General features: G+C 35.7%; 1 protein-coding gene across 1 annotated transcript; it reads left to right on the top strand.

The window, feature by feature from the left end:
- The first annotated feature begins 1,769 nt into the window (after positions 1 to 1,769).
- Positions 1,770 to 2,853, top strand: LOC148575208 (uncharacterized). Its single transcript, XM_088506114.1, has 4 exons — positions 1,770 to 1,874; positions 1,958 to 2,484; positions 2,556 to 2,708; positions 2,817 to 2,853. Exons 1-4 carry the CDS (start codon positions 1,770 to 1,772, stop codon positions 2,851 to 2,853), a joined length of 822 nt encoding a protein of 273 aa, XP_088362240.1.
- The last annotated feature ends 20,841 nt before the right edge of the window (positions 2,854 to 23,694 follow it).

Here is a 23,694-nt window from a genome sequence, read left to right on the forward strand (position 1 = left end):
AGTTTAATTTTCTCTTTCATCCTTGCTACGGATGTTATACACGCTTGTTTGAATATGAACCTTGAGAATTTTTGAACAAGCCTTTGATTTCTCTCCCGAGTTTTATGAACTGCTTTTGGTTAAGTTGTGCATCTAATTACCTTTCTAAAATATTTGAAGAAATATTTTAGCCTTTAGCCAAACCCGTGTGCACCTTGTTTATAGAACTCTACAAAATCTACTTCAACATGAACTTGCATTAAAGCAAAGTCACGATTATGCTTTTGTTACTCTCTTGAAGAATGTTGTTTAACTTCTCTTTCAGACTACGAAGTGATATTTTTACACGCTTTCGATTCTTTTAAGGACAATGTATTCGGAAGTATTTTAATTATGCTCTTGAGTTCTGTGAGCTTTGTCTTGGGTCTGAGATATCCTTTTCTGTAAACCTCATGCTTCCTCGACTCAACTTGAGTTTGTTTCAAACTGATGTGCTGGTTTTCTTCTTATTGATCCTATTGAACTTCTTTGATCTAAGGGTTATCTTTGAAGTTGTCAATTGAATTGTGTCTAGCAAACTTCATTGCTTGAACATCCTTGTTTATCTGGAATTGGATATATTCTTTCAAATCTATGAGTATTGTCTTTGACAATTGTCTCTCCTTTCTAAGATCTTGTATCCTTCTGAGTAGACTCGAGAATTGTTTGATATCACGTGGGACTTGTAGACGTAGTGACGTGATGTGTTAGTTCTTTAAAACGTGATATGTATATACGGGAGTTGAAACGGTAGGTGTGCAACGTTATGAGTTGTGGATGTTTTGTTCCTTGCGAACGGGCTTGCGGTTGTCAGGCTTGTGATCGGTTATGAGGTTGTAAAATGCTTGGTGGAGTTGGAAGGTTGAAGCTTGGAGGTTGACATGAGATTAGCGTGCGGATGTTAAGCACGTCGTTTTAACCCCAGCCTGTTTTATAGCCTTCGATGCCTTTCTTTTCTACCACATGTTGAACTATGTCACCTTTTACATTGAGCCTGTCTTGTAACGTTTACTTTACAATCACACTCCTATCTTTACATCCTTATGCTTATGACAATCAAAGTATTTGAAAATCGTATATATCATTATATTTTGAGATATTTTTGCTTCTTCCTTAAAAGTGTTCAAGGATGAACTGTTATGAGATTCTTTTGTTTTGTATCAATTTTCGAGGGCGAAAATTTTTATAAGGTGGGTAGAATGTAAGACCCAGAACCTTTGAAAAGTCTTATTATGATCAAGTCTCAAATCATATGGTTATTTATAGCCTTAATTTCAGAAATTATTTTATTAAAGATAATTAAGGTAATTATTATCCAATTTTATAATTATTGGATTATTTTCTATATTCAGAGTATAAAGTTGGTAGTTGTGAAATAATAAGGATTTCTATATGATTTGAATTAAATAAGTAATATTTTCAATATTAATACTGCTACCTTGGAAAATAAGGGATTTAATTATATTACTCCTAATTATTTGATTTGGACATTTTATTGAAAATAATTTATGAAATTGATGAGCAAATAGTATTTTTATACATTATTATTAATGGATTAGAATTTATTTCCAATTATTATAATATCCCTATTTTTATTTGAAATTACTAAAATACCCCTAACCCTAGTTTTAAAAAAAAATGAAACCCTAAACCCTTCATCCCAGCAGCCAAACCCTTACCCTGTTTTCCCTTTCACCCACAGACAGCACACACGGTTTCCTTTTCTTTTCCATAGAAGAAGGAAAACAGAAATGGAGAGAGGGGGAAGCTGGGATCCGGACTGCCGAACGAAGAGAAGGGAAGGACGGCGCCGGCGGGCGTCACTGCCGCCGCGCCGCCGTGTTACACCGGGGAGAGTGAGCTTGAGAAGGGAGATCGGGCAGAGAGGGAAGGGCTGCGCTGTGACCCACACCTCGTCGCCGCTCGCGCCGCCGACTAGCTCGCCGCTGCCTCTGTTCGTCACACCATCACTCCTAGCCGCGCCATCGCCGAGGAGTCATCGCTGTCGAGGGAGCCCAGAGGAGAGAAACTGCGCGACATTGAGGGAGGAGAGCACGGGCCAGTGACGCGAGGAGCACGACCCGTTGCGCCGCCGTGTGGTAATGCCGTCGTCCTCACCGTGCCGCCATCACCTTTGCCACCGAGACAGTCGCCGTCATTTACGGTAGAGCAGAGAGGGAGAGCTCGGGAGCAGAGCAGATGCGAGAGATCTGGGGCTGAGCTGGGAGTCCAGCCACCGCACCCGGCCGTGCTTGCGTCGCCGGCGCCGCCTCCGTTGGAACCGCCGTGCTGCGCGAAGCTAACGCTTCCTCCGTCGGAAAAAGCCGCCATTAGAACCATTACTGATTCGGTGAGCTTTTCCCCTGTTTCTGGTTCTGTCACAGCCATTCCTGGAGAAGAAATCAGTAGTGCCGCCGTGCCTGGCCGCCGGAAAATGCCATTTACCGTCACCGGAATACACTGCCGGTAAGGTCTTGTTAATGGATTCTGTTTCCTTTGAATTTCAAGAATACCATAGTCACGGCTTGTTGCTGCAGTGGTCATCTGAGTCGCGTGGAGGGAGGAAGAGCCGCTGGGTGTCGCCGCACCTTGCCTCCGCCGCCGAAAATAGCCGTTGAGTCCTCAGTATCGGGTCATGTATCCATGCTTGCCTTCCGTGCTCGATGTTCGCAGCTGCCTTTGTCATTTCAGTAAGTATGTTTTGGAAAGCCTCGTGTTAGTATTTCGTTGTGTTTGGTTAATGAATGTGAATTTTAGTAACGTGGGGTCGAGTCCTGATTATTATATGTTGCGAATAGTGTTGCGATGGTTATTGTGAAAGTGGCTGGGAGCTGAGGTTTTGGTTGCCGTCAGTCTGGGTTGAGGCGGAAAGGACCCTGTGAGGCATTTGGGTTATGGATTTGCGTTTTGAGGTAGGGGCGCTTTCCAAAAACTATAGTTTATTATTGGAATTATTACATATGGGTACTGATGTGAGATATTGTGTATTTGGTGATTGTATCTGCCTTATGTATTATTTGATTGACTCGAATGACTATGGATGTTGGTTTGGCCGAATTGTTGTGTGGCTTGTGAAATGTAATGTTTGAAGTTGATTCTTTAAAGATTTGAAATGAGTTTAATCCGTTGGGGATTGGTTTGAATTGAGTCAATTATTTTGATGATGTGGAAGATAGAATACTCTTGAAATTCAGCCTGGGTTGCTTTAATTGATTTGGTTTTGATAAATGATTTATTGCTGAACCGATTCTTTAAAGCTTTAGAAATGAGTTAAATCGGTTGATGTTGAGTTGATTTTTGAAATGGTTTTTCTTGAGATAAGCCACTGAGGCGACTGTTGGATTTAGCTTGCTTTTGAATTGATTTCTGTTTTTGAGCTGCTGAAAAGGAATGAGAAACGGTTTAGTTGGGACCCGAACCGGGTGCCTAAAGTCCAAGTTTTAGGGGAGGTGCTGCCAAAATTTCTATAGAATCCGAGTCCTTATTTGAAATGTTAATTGGGGAATTTTGAGTTTAATGCCTTTCCTATCTATTTTGAGGATTGTGACATTATGGCTTCTCTATTACCTTTACTTAGAACAATTAAGAAAGCAATGAAGTTATGCTTTGAAAGAATTATTGAAAAGAGAATCATGATTTATCCTTATTTTCCAAGAAGAACAGTATGTCTTTGGGTACAAGTCATTTGAAAGAGAATTTTGCTTTGAGGCTGTTTTAAAAGGTAAAACGGGTTTATGTTTTTCTCTATTAAACACAAAGATTGTCCCTTGGGAGAGTTTTCGTGATTTTAAAAGGAATTGGATTTCGATTGATGAGCCTCATTATTTTGACGTTTTAAATAAGATTCAAAGTATCTTTTGAACTCTAGTTTAACACAACAAAAATGATTCTCTTATCAGTTTGAAACGCTTCAGATTTAGTTATGGAATTGAAGCCGGTTTTGTTTAAGTAAAGGAAATGGTTTTTGAAAGAAGTAAAGATTACGTGACTCGGTTTGGCTTAGATCCTATTTTCTTACTCAAATCAGAAAGCCAATGTTTTAATGATTTTAAATGAATTTGGTGAAATGAGATATGTTATTCTCCCCTAAAGACTTGGGACTCTGCCGAGAAACTTTTGTTATAAAATCCCATTGTTGGATGGGTGATTTTGAATATCTCAAAGAGGCTTTTAACTTGCCATGATTATGGAAGTTTTGGAAAGAGGATGCCGAGAGTGGCATTGTTTTGAAAGGAGAATTTACCTTGAGTAAAAGTGGCTTATGAGCCTGAGATGATTTGAGAAATGAGATCTTTAAAGCCAAGGCTGAAAAGAGTTGAAACTTGATTTCAAAGTGAATTGAGTCGAGAAAATGATTTATGGCTTAAATGCCGATTTCATGAATTTGATGATTTTGAATGTGGAAGTGTTGTTTTATTGAGAGCCGGAATGGCTGTGTATGTTTATACATATTGATTGGTTCTGGATTGAACCGTGAGCCGGAATGGCTGTGTATGATATGAATATTGGCTGGTTCTAGAATGAACCGTGAGCCGGATGGCTGAGATGGATGTTGATCCATGGATGAGATTGATTGCATGTTTATGCTGAATCATTGATAAATGTGAATGTTGCACTTCCACTATCTGAGATACGAGTTTCCCTGGGTAGTAGCAGTGGCTAGCCACCACGTGCTCCAGGTTGAGACTTGATACTCTGTTGACCCTATGTCGTAAGTGTGGCCGGGCACTGTGAAAGGCCCGGATGAGCTCGCCCCCATAAATATTCACCAGTGCGGGTGATGGATATGGATCATGATTATGATCAAGTTTATGATGAGTATAACTCGAGTTGGGGATGCACGACAGAGGGACAGTCCAATGGTTAGCTACCAGGACTTGTCGGGTTGGCTCTATAACCGACAGATGATATCATCAGCCACTAGGGACAGGCATGCATCATATGCATTTATGTGACATTGTTTGGGTGTGCATATTATACTTGGTTTGCCTATGTGATTAATTGCTAATTGTTCTACTTGTAATAACTGTTCGTTTGTGTTTGCATCTTCCTATTTGTGTTTGCTATTGGGACTCTGTTGGACTGTGGTGATTGGTTGATGGTTGGATTGTTTGGGCCTAGGGCCGTGGTTGGAATGAGATGAACCGATGGTTGATTTTGGTTTTGTGTTTCTGGTTTGGAATAAAATATGAAAGGCTATTTTGGTTCAGCATAGATAAACCGTTTTGAAAGGCTTTTGAGTTTTTGAGAATTGAACTGTTCCTCTTTCAGAAAAGATTTCCGATTTCCTCTTTTATTGTAAACCGTTGTTTTTGAAAAGAGGCATAAGACGGTTATTAATCACTGGTACGGTTTATCTTCATGTATCCTATTACAGTAATTCCCAAAAACCCTCTACTGAGAACCCTTTCGAGGATGATGTTCTCACCCCCCTACATTTTTCCCCTTTCAGGATATGGGCGCAGAAGTTACGAAGAGCTTATTTAATTGTTGTTGTGATGCTCTATATTGTTTTAGTTATGGTTTATTGTACCCTCGCCTTTATCTTGATATAATTTGTAAGAGGGATAGGAATTGTATTGGATTATGTTTGTAATATTATTTATATATATGTATGTATATATATGGATGTACTCTTTATGAGTTTTTGTAAGTTGTATGGTATTTATGGATGTACGTTATCGAACGAAAGTATTTTTGGGAGCGGTATCACGGTTTAAAGTTTTAAACAGGCTCATATTTTAGTATTAAATAGTATAAGTGTCGTCGTAATGTCCGAGCTATCAGAGTTACGCAGCCGGAAGCGTGAGCTTTGGTAGTTAGGGTGTTACAATTTTTTTCTTGCATATATGTATTACCTTTTTTTATTTCAGATTAGTAATACAATTATTAAGATAATTGTAATTCATCAATAGATTAGAGTGATTAAAAGTTTAATTATATTGTGTGGACACAAGATTGATTAATTAAGATTAAAGCGTGAAAAAAGAAAAAGAGTCACAATATGTGATTTTGCTTTTCTTACTAATATATGAAAATACGTAAAAGAAAAGAAAAATTCAAACATCACCATTTAAAATAAAAATGGTTAATCATGCGTGTGAAAGTAGATTGAAAAATATGCATTGATATAAAAAAATAAAAAATTATTGTACGATTGTAGAATAAAAAATAATCATATATATAAGAAAATAATCATAACAAAAAAATTAATATATGTGACTTAAATGTTTTTATGTACAATTAATATATATGTATATATAAACAAAAAATATTTAGAATTATTTAACAAAATTAATATATACGTATACATAAATAAAAAAATTACTAAAATTTATGAAGATTACACATACGATGACATTAATAATAAAGAATAAAAAAATTATCGAATGATTGTAGACTCAAAAAAAATAATTATGATCAGAAAATAATTAATATATGTAATTTAAATATATCTAGTTACAATTAATATATATGTATAAACTAAATAAGAAAATATTTAGAGTTATTTAATAAAATAAATATATTTTGAGAAAAAGAAAATTATTAACTAAACAATTAATATATACATATAAATAAATAAAAAAATTACTATTATTTATGAAAATTATTATGTGTATGATGGTATTAATGGAATAACAAAATCATTGAATGATTGTAGACTCAAAAAAAAATATTCATAATAAAAAAAATCAAAACATAATTAGAATAGGTGACTTAATATATATATACTTAAATAAGGAAAGATTTAAAATTATTTAAATAAATAAATAAATATATCCTACCAATAAAAAAATTATTGACTAAATGATCAATATATACCGGTAGAATAAATAAGAAAACCCGTAAATAAAAAAGAAATAGTACGTTTTTTATTTTAGGAATAAAACATAAATAATTATAATATAATAATTTGTTTAATTATTAATATTTATAATTGTTATTTTAATCATAAATTTAGAAAGAAAAAATAAGATTAACAAAAATGATTAATAACTATATTAGAGTTGTTACACTTAACACCAGATTAAGAAAAAGCGAATGCACATGTTATTTTTATTAATCAAATTATTATAATTCAAATTAATTTTAATAAAATAATTTAAAATTATAATTTCAACCTTATCATATGCATGGTACAAATTATTGAACAATTTATTATCACGTGCATGGCACGAGTTATTAATTAATTTTTCATATATTTTTTCTCCAAAATAAAAACACTATTTTTACCTATAATTATTATTCTTTATCAATTATTTTATTTAAACACTATTATTATTTATTAATTATTTTTATTTTTATTTCTCACATTTATTAAAAAAATTTCAATATTTTAGGTATTAATTATTATTATTTAATTAACTTATTTTAGGTATTTAATTATTAAAATTTTAGGTATTAATTAAACCCCAATTACGATATTAAGACCTTGAACATGATCTCAATTTAATTTTGGGCAACACCGAAAACAAATATATATATATGATATTTTAAGTATTAATTATTGTTATTTATTAACTTATTTTAGGTATTTAATTATTAAAATATTAGATATTAACTAGTGTATGTTCCCGTATACTGTACGGGATAATTAATAAAAATATATAAAATTTTTTTATTAAAAGAGATTAAACAAAAAATATATATAATAATTATTACTATAAATATTTTACAAAATTATAATTAAAATCAAAGTTTAATTATTTTTAATGTTAAAAATATTAAAAATAATTAGTATTTGTCTTAATTCATTTGGATTGGTTGAGTGGTCATCTCACCCGTCTACTTAAGTAAGTATTAGAGTTTCGAACTCCGCCTTATGTATGTAACAACTCATTGGCTAACGGCAGAGCCTTAATAAATTGAGCTTCAATCCGTTGAGGATTAGTTCTCGACCTGCCGAGTTGGAAAATACAGTGAAAAAAAATAGTATTTATTTTAAAAGTAGAATAATTCTCATTGATGATAGCAATACTTACGGAGATTTGTCTTTGTTAAAATTTAATTCTGACAGTTTTATTTACTGGTATCATATTCATTCAGAAAGTCAAACAATATGATCAACAGTTTTATGACATGATTTTTAAGCTTCTAAACTTATAAACTTATGTCATTACAAAAGCTATTATATTGATTAATATTTCTTGGTAATATTACCAAAATACCGTCGTTGAGTATATTAGTTTGTGTAAAAAGAAACTATAATAACTTTTGTTATTCAATATATAATTTATTCTATTAAAAAATAAATTAATATTCCTAGATTGGTAAATATATTTTTTTAGGAGTGTTCATGCATCGGATCTGATCCGCATATCTGTGGTGTTTATCCGAATCCGAGCAAAAAATTACGGATATGGACCCAATCCGCAATACTTTCGAATCGGATCGGATCAGATCCGCACACTAATCGGATCGGATTGCGGATTTGTGTTGGTATCCGCATATCCGATTCGCATATCTGCGTATCTGTAAAAATAAAGAAATAAATAAGTAAATATTCTTTTTATGTTTTATTTCAACTAATAATATCATATATGTTGTATTATTTTAATTTATTATTTAAGAAAAGTATGTTTAATATTATTTTAAGAGTAAATATATTTAAAAGAATAGAAAAAATGAATTTTATTGATGTGTTTTTAATAAAAATAAGCTTTTAAAAATATTTTTATATTTTGCAGATATATCCGATATCCGATCTGATCCGATCCGCAAATGTGCGGATCGGATCGGATCGGATCCAAGCTTAAAAACTACGGATATTGGATTCGATCTGATCCAATGATTTTAGTGCGGATCGGATCGAAATTTTGGCCATATCCGATCCGATCCAATCCGCGGTCACCTCTTTAATTTTTTCTATTTTTATATCATTTTATTTGACAATAATTACCATTAAAAAAATGAATGACTACACTATCTTATAATATGATATACAAAATAATTTTTTATTTCAAAATTAATTTTGGTTAGTGAAAAAAAATTCAAAATATTTTCTTACACAAATTTAAATTTAAATTTGAATTTAGAATTGATTAACAACTCACCTTTTTTAAAATTTTAATAACAAAAATAAAATTAGTTAGCTGCAAAATATTCAGCATTTAATAATTCAATCATTTAAATTTTAATTACCAAAAATTGAGTTAGAAATTAATTATAACTTAATAATCGATAATACATATATATATATATATATATATATATTAGTACACAAATAATAATATCTAACATATAATTTAATTTTTTAATAGAACTAATGTATAATTTATTGAGAATTGATTTATTGTCTAAATTTTTTTTATAAACTTTGTAGTATGTGAAAATAGTAATTTTATTTTTTATTGTTATTTAAAAAATTATTCTTAATTTTTTATTATGTAATTAACTTAATTAATAATTTTTATTATTGTTTTTCTACAAAAAAATCATGTTTATATTATTTGTATATTTTTAATACTAATAAATATGTAGGTATTTGTAATATTATATTATAATGACTTAAGTTACTTATTTCGTACCTTAAATAGTATAAATTATATTTTATATATTAAATTTATCAATTTATCCATATTAAGAGGAGAAAAATTATGCAATAGATCGTATGTTATAAAGATTAGTTAATTTACATATAAATTATCTTTAGAAAAATAAAAAAATAATTTATCACATATAATAATCCTTGATATATGTAGTGTCATATATATATTAGGATGATCTATTTTAATTATGTGAGTGATTATTATTATTCACTTTTTTATTAAGATAGTAAATAATATTTAAAATTAAAAAAAAAAGTAATTAGAATTTTTTTAGTTTGATTATAAAATCTATTGTAAGTATACCTAACATTTGTATATACTAAATATAATCATATTTAATAGTATAATATTTATTACAGTAATGACTTAAAATATTAACTCAAGTGAGTAAAATCAACCTAGGTCTATTGTTAGGATCCTAAATCCGAATTAGGATCATTGTCTTAAAATCCAATGCAGATACCCATAATTATTCATGAATATTCTTTGAAAAAATACAAAAAAAACTATAATATAATAATCATAAAATAATCAATTCAATATAATTCAACACAACTCATAATATATTCATTATAAAAAATAACATTTTAAAAAAAATTAAAAAATATCTTCCAACATAATAACATAATATAATATTTTAGGGCGAGACCGAGCAACATAATGATGAACTTAAGAGGTATAGAAAGTAAGTTAAAGGAAGAGTAGATACAAAATCAAGACTAAGAATGAGTCTAGAAAGAAAAAAAAGAGTTTAAATTGGAGACGGAAATTAAGATTGCCTATATATATATATATATATATATATATATATATATTCGCGTGAATTTAACGGGTCTCTTGAAGAGGGTAGGGACCCATGTCCCCATCCTAGTCTATTTCACGTGGACAGGTCTTTACCCGTAAAAATTTCACTGATCCCCATTTAGTGTCAAATGGCAAGTAACCCGGCGAATATCCATTTGGCTAGTCTTTTTTTATCATTCCAATTGTTAGCATTTGTTGGTTCGTGACGTGAAACTACTCTAGCCACTTAGTAAATAGAAAATAATATATTTATAAATAAATAAAAATAGGAAATAATATATTTGTAAATAAATAAAAATTATTATTAAAAATTGAATATCCAGATAAAACTAAAATAAATTATAACTTGAAAAAATAATTTATAAGATTTGTTACACAAATATTAAAATGTATGAACCGTGATGTCACTAACACAAATACAAATCATACATTATAAACAAATGAAATATGTAACACCCTACCATACAGAGACTTATGCTTAAGTCATAATTCAGAGATGGCAAGGTATTACGACCTCTAAAACAAAAATTTAGTATGTATAGTAGTATGAATAATTGATTATAACTAGGAGCCTTTGTAGAAAAAAGGGGTAAACAAAAACCGTAACTCGAACACGCAACACTCCGATCGATAACGTAACGAACAAGGATAAGCTAGCGCAAGATCATATATATAAAGAGTGTCAAAAACAAGAATATCAAGACTCAAAACCCGGCTGCGAAGAGAACCGGTCCGAGCACAGCAATATATACATATGATAAAATAAGGAAACCCCAAAGGAAACCCAAAGGGACACAAATACAAAAAACCTATTCTCCAAAAATTCCCTCTAGAAGGAGTCGTCACAGTTTGTATTATTTAATGGAGATAAAAGTATCTAAACAAGATATATAACCCAAAACAGAGTCCCGAGAACAAAGGATCTTCGCTAATCCAGAAGTCTCCAGCATGCCTCAACGAGAAGCCTCGCGTCCTGCATCTGAAAACCACAAAATCCGCATGGGTGAGAACCAGAGGTCCCCAGCACGGTAACAGCTTCCACATATATAATACATAATAATAGAGGAAAGCCGAAGGCAATCCTAGAACTTCCTTTAGATAATATCAAAGCTTATAAACAAGCTAAACCGTAAGTGGCAACTGACTAAAGATTCTTCAGTCTAACTAATACTTCCCTTTCCAATTCCTTCAGACCTCCCAACCACCAGCAGGAGTATAATATAGCAAACACAGTTATATCAGACAAGAGATTTACAAATAGGAACAGATAAGGCATTTAGGCAATTAGCAAGTAATATGCAGTCAAATAGGCAATCTCAAACAATTCATGTAGTATGCTTATGATGCATGCCTGTCCCTAGTGGCTGATGATATCATCTGTCGGTTATAGAGCCAACCCGACAAGTCCTGGTAGCTAGCCATTGGACTGTCCCTCTGTCGTGCATCCCCAACTCGAGTTATACTCATCATAAACTTGATCATAATCATGATCCATATCCATCACCCTCACTGGTGAATATTTATCCATCACCATCATTGGTGAATATTTATGGGGGCGAGCTCATCCGGGCCTTTCACAGTGCCCGGCCACACTTACGACATAGGGTCAAAAGAGCTTCGAGTCTCAACCTGGAGCACATGGTGGCTAGCCATTGCTACTACCCAGGGAAACCCTCATCTCCAATGGTGGAAGTGCAAACATTCACAATTCAATCAACAGCATATATGCATTTATACTTGGCCATAAACATGGCTCCGCTGTAACACGGCAATAATCTAGCCATCCGGCTCACGGTTAAATCCATAACCAGCCAATTCATTAACAATTACGGCCCTTCGGCCCATGGCACAACAAGCACTTCCACCGCCATTCTCCGCATCTCACATAATCATCTTTGATCCTCAATGATCATTCATTTTTCCCTTGCTTCACTCGCAAGTTACCACATTCACTAGCCCTTTTTCTCATGCTAGGCATATCATAATGATTTAAGACATAAGTGGTGAGATCGGAGGCTTAGAAGTATGAAATTTGGCTTTTAAAACTCAAAAATCAACTTTGGGATGAAAATAGGTCCCCGCGTACGCGCACTCCATGCGCACGCGTGGATGGCGCTTTCTCGAAGAATGGCGCGTACGCACCAAGTGCGCCTACGCGCGAGGGGTCATTCTGCTAAAAATTTTCTAAGTTAAAAGCTGCAGAATTTACAGATTCAAACCCCAATCTTCCGACGGACATAACTTCCTCATTTTAAATCGTTTTTCACCCGTTCTTCGAACGGCATGGACATCCCGGATCCAATTTCATTTCTAAACAGATTTGGCACAAATCAGAGATCCGTAGTCCAAGTTATGTCTCGTCAAAGTATGCCCAAAAACCATGTTTTCATACAAAACCACAAGGTGCCATTTTCAAAACAAGCCACTTTCAACTCTTTTCAAAATCAATCAAACATGCCAATTTCAACCCTTCTCTTTGAAATCATTCAAAATGTACCAAAATCAACAACAAGCCATCCTCAACTCACACATTGACACTTTACCAAGGTTTCCAAAACCACATCCAACCATTTTAACACTTCTCAATCAAATGGCTAAAGGACAAACACAATATCATGTCATACATCCTTCCTCATCCCAATTTCCAATAATACCATTTTCAATTAACCATCATTATACATAATCAACATCATACTCACCATCAACATGATACCACCCATCAATTCAACATCAATCATCCATCAAGCATATATCACAACATGCATTTATCATATTTCACACAATCAAGGCATCAATATTCATAATCACATATATGAACACATCATATATTTCAACCATTCAACAACACCAACAATTCAATGCCTATCTTAGGGCCTCTAGCCTAAGTATTTCCTACCACATTACATATTAGATACGGGAAACCGAAACCATACCTTAGCCGATTTCCCAAGCTCAACCGGAGCACTTCCAAACCACTTGTCCACAAGCTCTCAAGGTATCAACACCTCCAAGAACAGATTTTATCACACAAAACCCCCTTTCAAGCTTTCCAAAATCACCAATCAAGCTCCAATATTCACATATACACAACCTAAGCCACAATCATCATACCCATACACAACATCTCAATACCCAAACATCATAGAACAACAAATTATACTAGGGTTGAGAATCTTACCACACCCAAGGTCCAAGGAGACAAGATTAACCTTCTCCTTCAAGAGAGTTGGGTCCTATAACATCAAAGAACCCAAAATCTCAACATTTTTGCTCATGAAACTCGAAATCAAGGGCTGGAATTTCGAACAGTAAAACGTGGCTTACCTCAAGATTGATTGTATGGGTTTTGTAGAGCTCTCCGCGGTGAACACGTGGCCGCAAACGGAGCGGCAATCGGAGCTCTAGATCAAAAGTTATGGTGGTTTGAAGATCAAGTGAGAGATAGAACTTGAGAGAGTGTTCTTCCCTCCATGGCCTCCATTTCAGCGTGTTTAGTGTCTCAAATGAGGAGAGAGAGTGCTGAAAACTAGGGTTTTGGTTTAGTTTAGTTGGGCCAAGGGCCCACTTTGGGTCCGGTTGGCCCGGTTTGGCCCGTTCGGTCCAATCTTGGTCCGATTTCTATAAAATTGGTACCGAAATTCTCGTCTCAATTTCCTCTATCATATTAAGCCATAAAAATAACATTTTTGGCTTTCTAGAATAAATTCTCATTTATGGGTTAATTAGCCGTTAATTAACCGGATCTTACATTCTACCCACCTAATTGGGAATTTTGCCCACAAAATTCAAATTCAAATTCAATTACCTGAGAATAAGTGCGGATAATCTGTTCGCATCTCCGACTCAAGTTCCCAAGTGTGTTCCTCAACACCGCCTCGACTCCAAGCCACTTTGACTAATGAAACCTCTTTTCCACGCAACCGTTTGATACTAGTATCATCAATTCTGACTGGAGCCACTGGAAGCGTCAAATCTTCTCTTAACTGAACCGATTCGGGTTCTAACACATGGCTAGCATCAGGAGTGTACTTCCGAAGCTGCGACACGTGAAACACATCGTGCAGGTTCGAAAGATGAGGTGGTAGAGCCATCCGATGTGCCACCGGCCCAATCCTCTCCAGGATCTGAAATGGACCAATGTATCGAGGATTCAACTTCTTTGCTTTAATCGCTCTACCTACTCCTGTGGTTGGAGTAACTTTCAGGAAAACATGATCTCCTGCCTCAAATTCTAAGGGCTTCCGCCTTTGATCGGCGTAACTCTTTTGACGACTCTGCGCCGTAAGCATCCTATCTCGGATTTTCTTGACTTGTTCAGTGGTCTCAGCTATCATTTCCGGCCCCAACAAGCCTTTCTCTCCAGCTTCATACCAACATAGTGGAGATTGACATTTTCTCCCATACAAAGCCTCATACGGAGCCATTCCGATGCTCGCATGGTAACTATTATTGTATGCAAACTCCACTAACGGCATATACCGATCCCAACTCGCCGGTTGGTCCAAAACACAAGCTCTCAACATATCCTCTAGTGTTTGGATCGTCCTCTCAGATTGACCATCTGTTTGAGGATGGTACGCTGTACTCAAGCTTAATCGAGTTCCAAAAGCTTTCTGAAATGCACCCCAGAACCTCGAAGTGAAACGAGGATCTCTATCAGAGATTATAGTAGCAGGTACACCATGGAGTCTCACAATCTCCTTTATGTATAACCGAGCTAGATCCTCAAGGGTGTAAGTCATTCGAATGGGCAAAAAGTGAGCTGACTTTGTCAGTCGGTCCACAATCACCCAGATAGCATCAAAACCAGTCCTAGTCCTTGGCAATCCCGACACAAAGTCCATTGCAATACTTTCCCACTTCCATTGCGGAACCTCTAAGGGTTGCAACATCCCGGAAGGTCTTTGATGTTCAATCTTTACCTTTTGACAAGTTAAGCACTTTGAAACATATTCCGCCACATCATTCTTCATACCCGGCCACCAAAACATCGCCTTAAAATCATGGTACATCTTAGTACTCCCCGGGTGAATGGAGAATCCGCTTTTGTGTGCCTCCTTTAAGATATCTTGCCTCAAAGTGCCAACATCCGGCACAATGATCCTACCCTTGAATCTCCATAACCCATCTTTTTCTTCCGACACTCTCCACTGTTTTCCTTGCTCGATAGCCGGTAACACCTTCCATAACGCTTCATCATTTTCATGAGCCTTTAGGAGTTCGGACTTAAAGTCACTCGAGATTTCTAATCGGCTCAAACACAAGGTTCCAGATACTTCTCGAGCACCAATTTTTTAGACTTTCGAATCCCTTGAGCAACTTCTCCTCTTGAAGCATCATCCAAGACGCATACAACGACTTCCGATTTAACGCATCCGCCACTATATTCGCCTTTCCAGGATGGTAATTTAACTCAAAGTCGTAGTCCTTCAACAATTCCATCCACCTCCTTTGCCTCATATTAAGCTCTTTCTGATCAAAGAGGTATTTCAAGCTCTTGTGATCGGAGAAGACTTGGAACTTAACCCCATAGAGATAATGCCTCCACACCTTCAAGGCAAACACAACCGCAGCGAGTTCCAAATCGTGCATAGGATAACTAACTTCGTGAGGTCTCAACTGTCGTGAGGCATACGCCACCACATTATGATGCTGCATCAGCACGCACCCTAGGCCCTTTAACGATGCATCACAGTACACCTCAAAAGGCTCGTTCGGCTCAGGTAACACTAACACAGGTGCAGTGGTCAACTTTTTCTTCAATGTCTGAAAGCTCTCCTTGCACTCAGGAGTCCAAACAAACGGAGTGTCTTTGCGAGTTAACTTTGTCAACGGCAAAGCTAATTGCGAAAAGCCTTTGATGAACCTTCGGTAATAGCCAGCTAAACCCAGAAAACTCCTTATCTCAGTTACTGTGGTTGGTTGCTTCCAATCCATCACAGCTTCTACCTTGGTTGGATCTACGGCTATTCCCTTCTTACTCACCACGTGACCCAAAAACTTCACCTCACTCTTCCAGAACTCACACTTAGACAGTTTCGCATAGAGTTTCTTCTCCTTTAAAATCTGCAACACGGTCCGCAAGTGCTCCGCATGCTCTTCTTCAGTCTTGGAGTAAATTAGTATATCGTCAATGAAGACAACCACGAATTTATCCAGAAACGGACGGAACACTCTATTCATGTAATCCATGAATACTGCAGGAGCGTTCGTCAACCCAAAGGACATTACAGTGTACTCGTAATGACCATAACGAGTCTTGAAAGCGGTCTTAGGGATATCCTCACCCCTCACCCTTATCTGGTGATAACCGGATCGCAAATCGATCTTAGAAAAAACCCCAGCTCCTTGTAATTGATCCATGAGATCATCAATCCTCGGCAATGGGTATTTATTCTTTATGGTGACCTTGTTCAGCTGCTTGTAATCCACACAGAGCCGCATACTTCCATCTTTCTTCTTTACCAGTAATACTGGAGCACCCCACGGGGAAACACTTGGTCGAATAAAGTTCTTACCCAACAATTCCTCTAACTGAGACTTTAGCTCGGCCATCTCTAATGGTGACATTCTATAAGGAGCACTTGAGATTGGTCCCGCCCCAGGCACCAACTCAATAGCAAACTCGACCTCTCGGTTAGGTGGAAATTCCTCAATATCATCGGGAAACACTTCTAGAAACTCACACACTACCGGAATCTGATCCAACCTTTGATCATCACCCGAAACACCCGCGGTTAACAACAGGATACCCTGACATTCGATTCCAGAACAGTTCACCATCATCGAATTCAAGTAATAATTATTCACCACGATCGGCCCTTCTGTATCTTCCGGCATAAAGTACACCGACTTTGTAGAACAATCAAGCAGGACATGGTTCTCAGATAACCAGTCCAATCCCAAGATAAGATCAAGACCGATCATCGGTAAGCAGATTAAATTATGGACAAAATCACGCTGCTTGAACCTGAACGAAACTTTCGGGCATCCTAGCCTAGTTACCATGGCTTCATGGGTAGCATTATGTACCTTTAGGTCATAACCTAAGGTTACGATCTTCAATCCTAACTCATGGGCTTTCTCAAATGCAATAAATGAATGCGATGCTCCCGAATCAAATAAAGCATTTAAAGTTTGACCAGCCATTTCACAGTTACCTCGAATGAGTGTCTCAGATCCTTCTGCACCCACAGCTGAGGTGGTGAACACCCGACCAGTCTGTTGTGCTTTCCCAGCACCTTGCTTTTGCTTCTCTGGACAACTTGCGGCTTTATGCCCCGCCTTTCCACAATTGTAGCACAAACCCCATCCGGCCTTGCATGGTACTCCCGGATGGTGACTCCCACACCTAGTACAAGCTTGATCATTCTGAGGCTGCTTCCCAAACCTTTTCCCTTGGGAGTAGTTGTTGTTGGGCCTCCTAAAAGAACCTCCCCTCTTGAAAGACAGACCTCTAGGTGCAAAGCTCTTCCCTCGGTTCTGTGGAAATGATCCTTTGTGACTTTCTTTCTCAGCGGCTGCCCTCTTCACACACTCTTCAGCAACCCTACACTTGTTCACCAATTCGGAGAAAGTCCTAATCTCCATTGGCCCCACCGAACCGAAAATATCACTCCGGAGTCCTCCCTCGTACTTAACACACTTCCATTCCTCATATTCCACCGGAGTCCCTTGACACATACGAGAGAATCTGAACAGCTCCTCAAACTTATCAGTATACTCAGATACGGACATAGTACCTTGCTTCAGCTGCAACAATTCAAGCTCCTTGGCCGTCCTAGCAGAAGTCGGAAAGTACTTCTTATAGAATTCCTCTTGGAAGATGTCCCAGGTGATATAATCATCACCCTGCTGTAGGAGGCGTCGGATTCCTTGCCACCAATGCGATGCTTCGCCAATGAGCAAATAGGTAGCGAACTCCACACGCTGCCCTTCAGGTACCACCTGCGCTTGCAGTGCTCGTTCCATGGCTTGAAACCATGTATCGGCTTCAGTCGGACTAGTGGTTCCCTTGAACTTAGGGGGATTAACCTTCAAAAAGTTTGCCAGTGTCATCGGGCCCTGAACTCTACCTCCGTCATTACCATGGTTGTTCATCTGTTGACCAAGAGCCTCAGCAGTGGCTTGCATAGCAGCAGCCATGTTCTCCAACGCAGTCATAAAGTTCACCGGGTTATTAGGGTTAGTCTCCGGCGCACGAGCATTCGTATGTCCTCTCCCACGGCCTCTACCGCGTCCACGAGGCGCCATCTGGTTCCTATACACACCAAACAATCGATATTAAGTTGATCAGTCTCAATATCGGAAGTTTAGTGCTTCAAAGTCCCAAATGCATGCTCATGAACGTTTATGCCAACTATATCAAGTAGATATACTAACAGCACATAACACACATACAGAGAATGCACAGAAGCATAGTCAGTCCATTCCTCAGGCTCTACAGGAACGAACTGCTCTGATACCATAATGTAACACCCTACCATACAGAGACTTATGCTTAAGTCATAATTCAGAGATGGCAAGGTATTACGACCTCTAAAACAAAAATTTAGTATGTATAGTAGTATGAATAATTGATTATAACTAGGAGCCTTTGTAGAAAAAAGGGGTAAACAAAAACCGTAACTCGAACACGCAACACTCCGATCGATAACGTAACGAACAAGGATAAGCTAGCGCAAGATCATATATATAAAGAGTGTCAAAAACAAGAATATCAAGACTCAAAACCCGGCTGCGAAGAGAACCGGTCCGAGCACAGCAATATATACATATGATAAAATAAGGAAACCCCAAAGGAAACCCAAAGGGACACAAATACAAAAAACCTATTCTCCAAAAATCCCCTCTAGAAGGAGTCGTCACAGTTTGTATTATTTAATGGAGATAAAAGTATCTAAACAAGATATATAACCCAAAACAGAGTCCCGAGAACAAAGGATCTTCGCTAATCCAGAAGTCTCCAGCATGCCTCAACGAGAAGCCTCGCGTCCTGCATCTGAAAACCACAAAATCCGCATGGGTGAGAACCAGAGGTCCCCAGCACGGTAACAGCTTCCACATATATAATACATAATAATAGAGGAAAGCCGAAGGCAATCCTAGAACTTCCTTTAGATAATATCAAAGCTTATAAACAAGCTAAACCGTAAGTGGCAACTGACTAAAGATTCTTCAATCTAACTAATACTTCCCTTTCCAATTCCTTCAGACCTCCCAACCACCAGCAGGAGTATAATATAGCAAACACAGTTATATCAGACAAGAGATTTACAAATAGGAACAGATAAGGCATTTAGGCAATTAGCAAGTAATATGCAGTCAAATAGGCAATCTCAAACAATTCATGTAGTATGCTTATGATGCATGCCTGTCCCTAGTGGCTGATGATATCATCTGTCGGTTATAGAGCCAACCCGACAAGTCCTGGTAGCTAGCCATTGGACTGTCCCTCTGTCGTGCATCCCCAACTCGAGTTATACTCATCATAAACTTGATCATAATCATGATCCATATCCATCACCCTCACTGGTGAATATTTATCCATCACCATCATTGGTGAATATTTATGGGGGCGAGCTCATCCGGGCCTTTCACAGTGCCCGGCCACACTTACGACATAGGGTCAAAAGAGCTTCGAGTCTCAACCTGGAGCACATGGTGGCTAGCCATTGCTACTACCCAGGGAAACCCTCATCTCCAATGGTGGAAGTGCAAACATTCACAATTCAATCAACAGCATATATGCATTTATACTTGGCCATAAACATGGCTCCGCCGTAACACGGCAATAATCTAGCCATCCGGCTCACGGTTAAATCCATAACCAGCCAATTCATTAACAATTGCGGCCCTTCGGCCCATGGCACAACAAGCACTTCCACCGCCATTCTCCGCATCTCACATAATCATCTTTGATCCTCAATGATCATTCATTTTTCCCTTGCTTCACTTGCAAGTTACCACATTCACTAGCCCTTTTTCTCATGCTAGGCATATCATAATGATTTAAGACATAAGTGGTGAGATCGGAGGCTTAGAAGTATGAAATTTGGCTTTTAAAACTCAAAAATCAACTTTGGGATGAAAATAGGTCCCCGCGTACGCGCACTCCATGCGCACGCGTGGATGGCGCTTTCTCGAAGAATGGCGCGTACGCACCAAGTGCGCCTACGCGCGAGGGGTCATTCTGCTAAAAATTTTCTAAGTTAAAAGCTGCAGAATTTACAGATTCAAACCCCAATCTTCCGACGGACATAACTTCCTCATTTTAAATCGTTTTTCACCCGTTCTTCGAACGGCATGGACATCCCGGATCCAATTTCATTTCTAAACAGATTTGGCACAAATCAGAGATCTGTAGTCCAAGTTATGTCTCGTCAAAGTATGCCCAAAAACCATGTTTTCATACAAAACCACAAGGTGCCATTTTCAAAACAAGCCACTTTCAACTCTTTTCAAAATCAATCAAACATGCCAATTTCAACCCTTCTCTTTGAAATCATTCAAAATGTACCAAAATCAACAACAAGCCATCCTCAACTCACACATTGACACTTTACCAAGGTTTCCAAAACCACATCCAACCATTTTAACACTTCTCAATCAAATGGCTAAAGGACAAACACAATATCATGTCATACATCCTTCCTCATCCCAATTTCCAATAATACCATTTTCAATTAACCATCATTATACATAATCAACATCATACTCACCATCAACATGATACCACCCATCAATTCAACATCAATCATCCATCAAGCATATATCACAACATGCATTTATCATATTTCACACAATCAAGGCATCAATATTCATAATCACATATATGAACACATCATATATTTCAACCATTCAACAACACCAACAATTCAATGCCTATCTTAGGGCCTCTAGCCTAAGTATTTCCTACCACATTACATATTAGATACGGGAAACCGAAACCATACCTTAGCCGATTTCCCAAGCTCAACCAGAGCACTTCCAAACCACTTGTCCACAAGCTCTCAAGGTATCAACACCTCCAAGAACAGATTTTATCACACAAAACCCCCTTTCAAGCTTTCCAAAATCACCAATCAAGCTCCAATATTCACATATACACAACCTAAGCCACAATCATCATACCCATACACAACATCTCAATACCCAAACATCATAGAACAACAAATTATACTAGGGTTGAGAATCTTACCACACCCAAGGTCCAAGGAGACAAGATTAACCTTCTCCTTCAAGAGAGTTGGGTCCTATAACATCAAAGAACCCAAAATCTCAACATTTTTGCTCATGAAACTCGAAATCAAGGGCTGGAATTTCGAACAGTAAAACGTGGCTTACCTCAAGATTGATTGTATGGGTTTTGTAGAGCTCTCCGCGGTGAACACGTGGCCGCAAACGGAGCGGCAATCGGAGCTCTAGATCAAAAGTTATGGTGGTTTGAAGATCAAGTGAGAGATAGAACTTGAGAGAGTGTTCTTCCCTCCATGGCCTCCATTTCAGCGTGTTTAGTGTCTCAAATGAGGAGAGAGAGTGCTGAAAACTAGGGTTTTGGTTTAGTTTAGTTGGGCCAAGGGCCCACTTTGGGTCCGGTTGGCCCGGTTTGGCCCGTTCGGTCCAATCTTGGTCCGATTTCTATAAAATTGGTACCGAAATTCTCGTCTCAATTTCCTCTATCATATTAAGCCATAAAAATAACATTTTTGACTTTCTAGAATAAATTCTCATTTATGGGTTAATTAGCCGTTAATTAACCGGATCTTACAAAATAGAAATAAAATCTTCAAACTCAATCAGCGTAACAATAGATGAAAATTTTTTTATTTATCTACTAAACACGATAGTAAATACTGGACAAAATAAAATCATATTTTTTATAAATATATTTACAGATAACTAAAAAATTAAAAACAAACACACTAAACAACATAGAGCATCAATGGTAAAATATAACCTAAAAAATTCACTTAAGTTCAAAAAGAATATGCATGTGATGAATTATAATAAATTTATATATGAGGATTAAAAATAAAATAAAGAGAACAATTAAAAGAAGTAAAAGAAGGTAAAATAAATAATGTATGGAATAAATAAAAAATATATTGTAATAGAAGATTAATATAATCAATGAATATAAAAGATAAAAGAGAAAAATTAAAATACTATCTCATTAAACAAATTTCAAAAAAAAATTTGAAAAAGAATCTATTAATCAACTTTTATAAAAATATTATACAAAATTTAAAATGTCTTTAAATAAAATAATTCTATTAATCAGAATACATAAAAAAAATAATTGATATAAAACAAAATTATAAAAAAATTTAACAAAATTAAGATAGAAAAAACAAAAAAAAAATTATAAACATTACACCTGAAGCACAAAATAGAGAGAAAAAGGGGATAGAAAACACATTCTAATTATATATAATTAAAATATGTTGTTAAATTATTAAATTAAAAAAATTGAATTGATGTCTAAAAATGATGACTAAAAACAATAAATTCTTATGACTAAAAATAATAAATTAAACTAAAAAAATTTTGAAAATATTATCTGAGAATATAGAAATCATAAAATATATAATATAGGAGTATATATACATTAATAACAAAATAAAATCGTGGCATATAGAATTGAAATCCTTCAATATTTTTAAATGAATTCATTCAAAAATAATAAATATTCATTCACTACAATGATTAATACCTGTTTTATTTATTAGACCGTACTAATAAGAGAGCAATTAAAAAATATATGTGATCAATTTAAATAATTTATTTAAGTATCAATTAATTAATACATAATATAAACTCGTTACTTTTTCAATAATTAATAGTCGTTTTATTTAAGTATCAATTAATTAATAATCATTTTATTATATATATATATATATATATATATATAATTAGTAAGATAATAAATTAAATTAAATAAATTTATTTATTTCATTGCCTTATATATTATTTATTAAATTATTTAATATTTATGTGGTTTAATGAATCAAACAAAATTTTAAATAATTTAATATCTATTCTAATTAGATTAAATATTTGATTAGTTATGATGGGTGTAATTTAATGAATCAAATAAAATATCAAATGATGGAGTATTATTTATTTTAATAAAATCAAATTAAATATAATTAATTAATTATAATTAATACAATTGAATGAATCAAATACATTAAATTAAAAAATAATTTAGCTAACTTGTCTCTTAAGGATACATTTTAAAAATATTTATTTTTCAATAATTTTTATAAAATATTTCTTTTTATAATGTGTTTAGCCTATGTTCTAAGGAACAGTTAGTAGA

The sequence above is a fragment of the Arachis ipaensis genome, chromosome B2 (genome assembly GCF_059453495.1).
Source record: "Arachis ipaensis isolate K30076 ecotype BB chromosome B2, ASM5945349v1, whole genome shotgun sequence".
Lineage (NCBI taxonomy): Eukaryota > Viridiplantae > Streptophyta > Magnoliopsida > Fabales > Fabaceae > Arachis > Arachis ipaensis.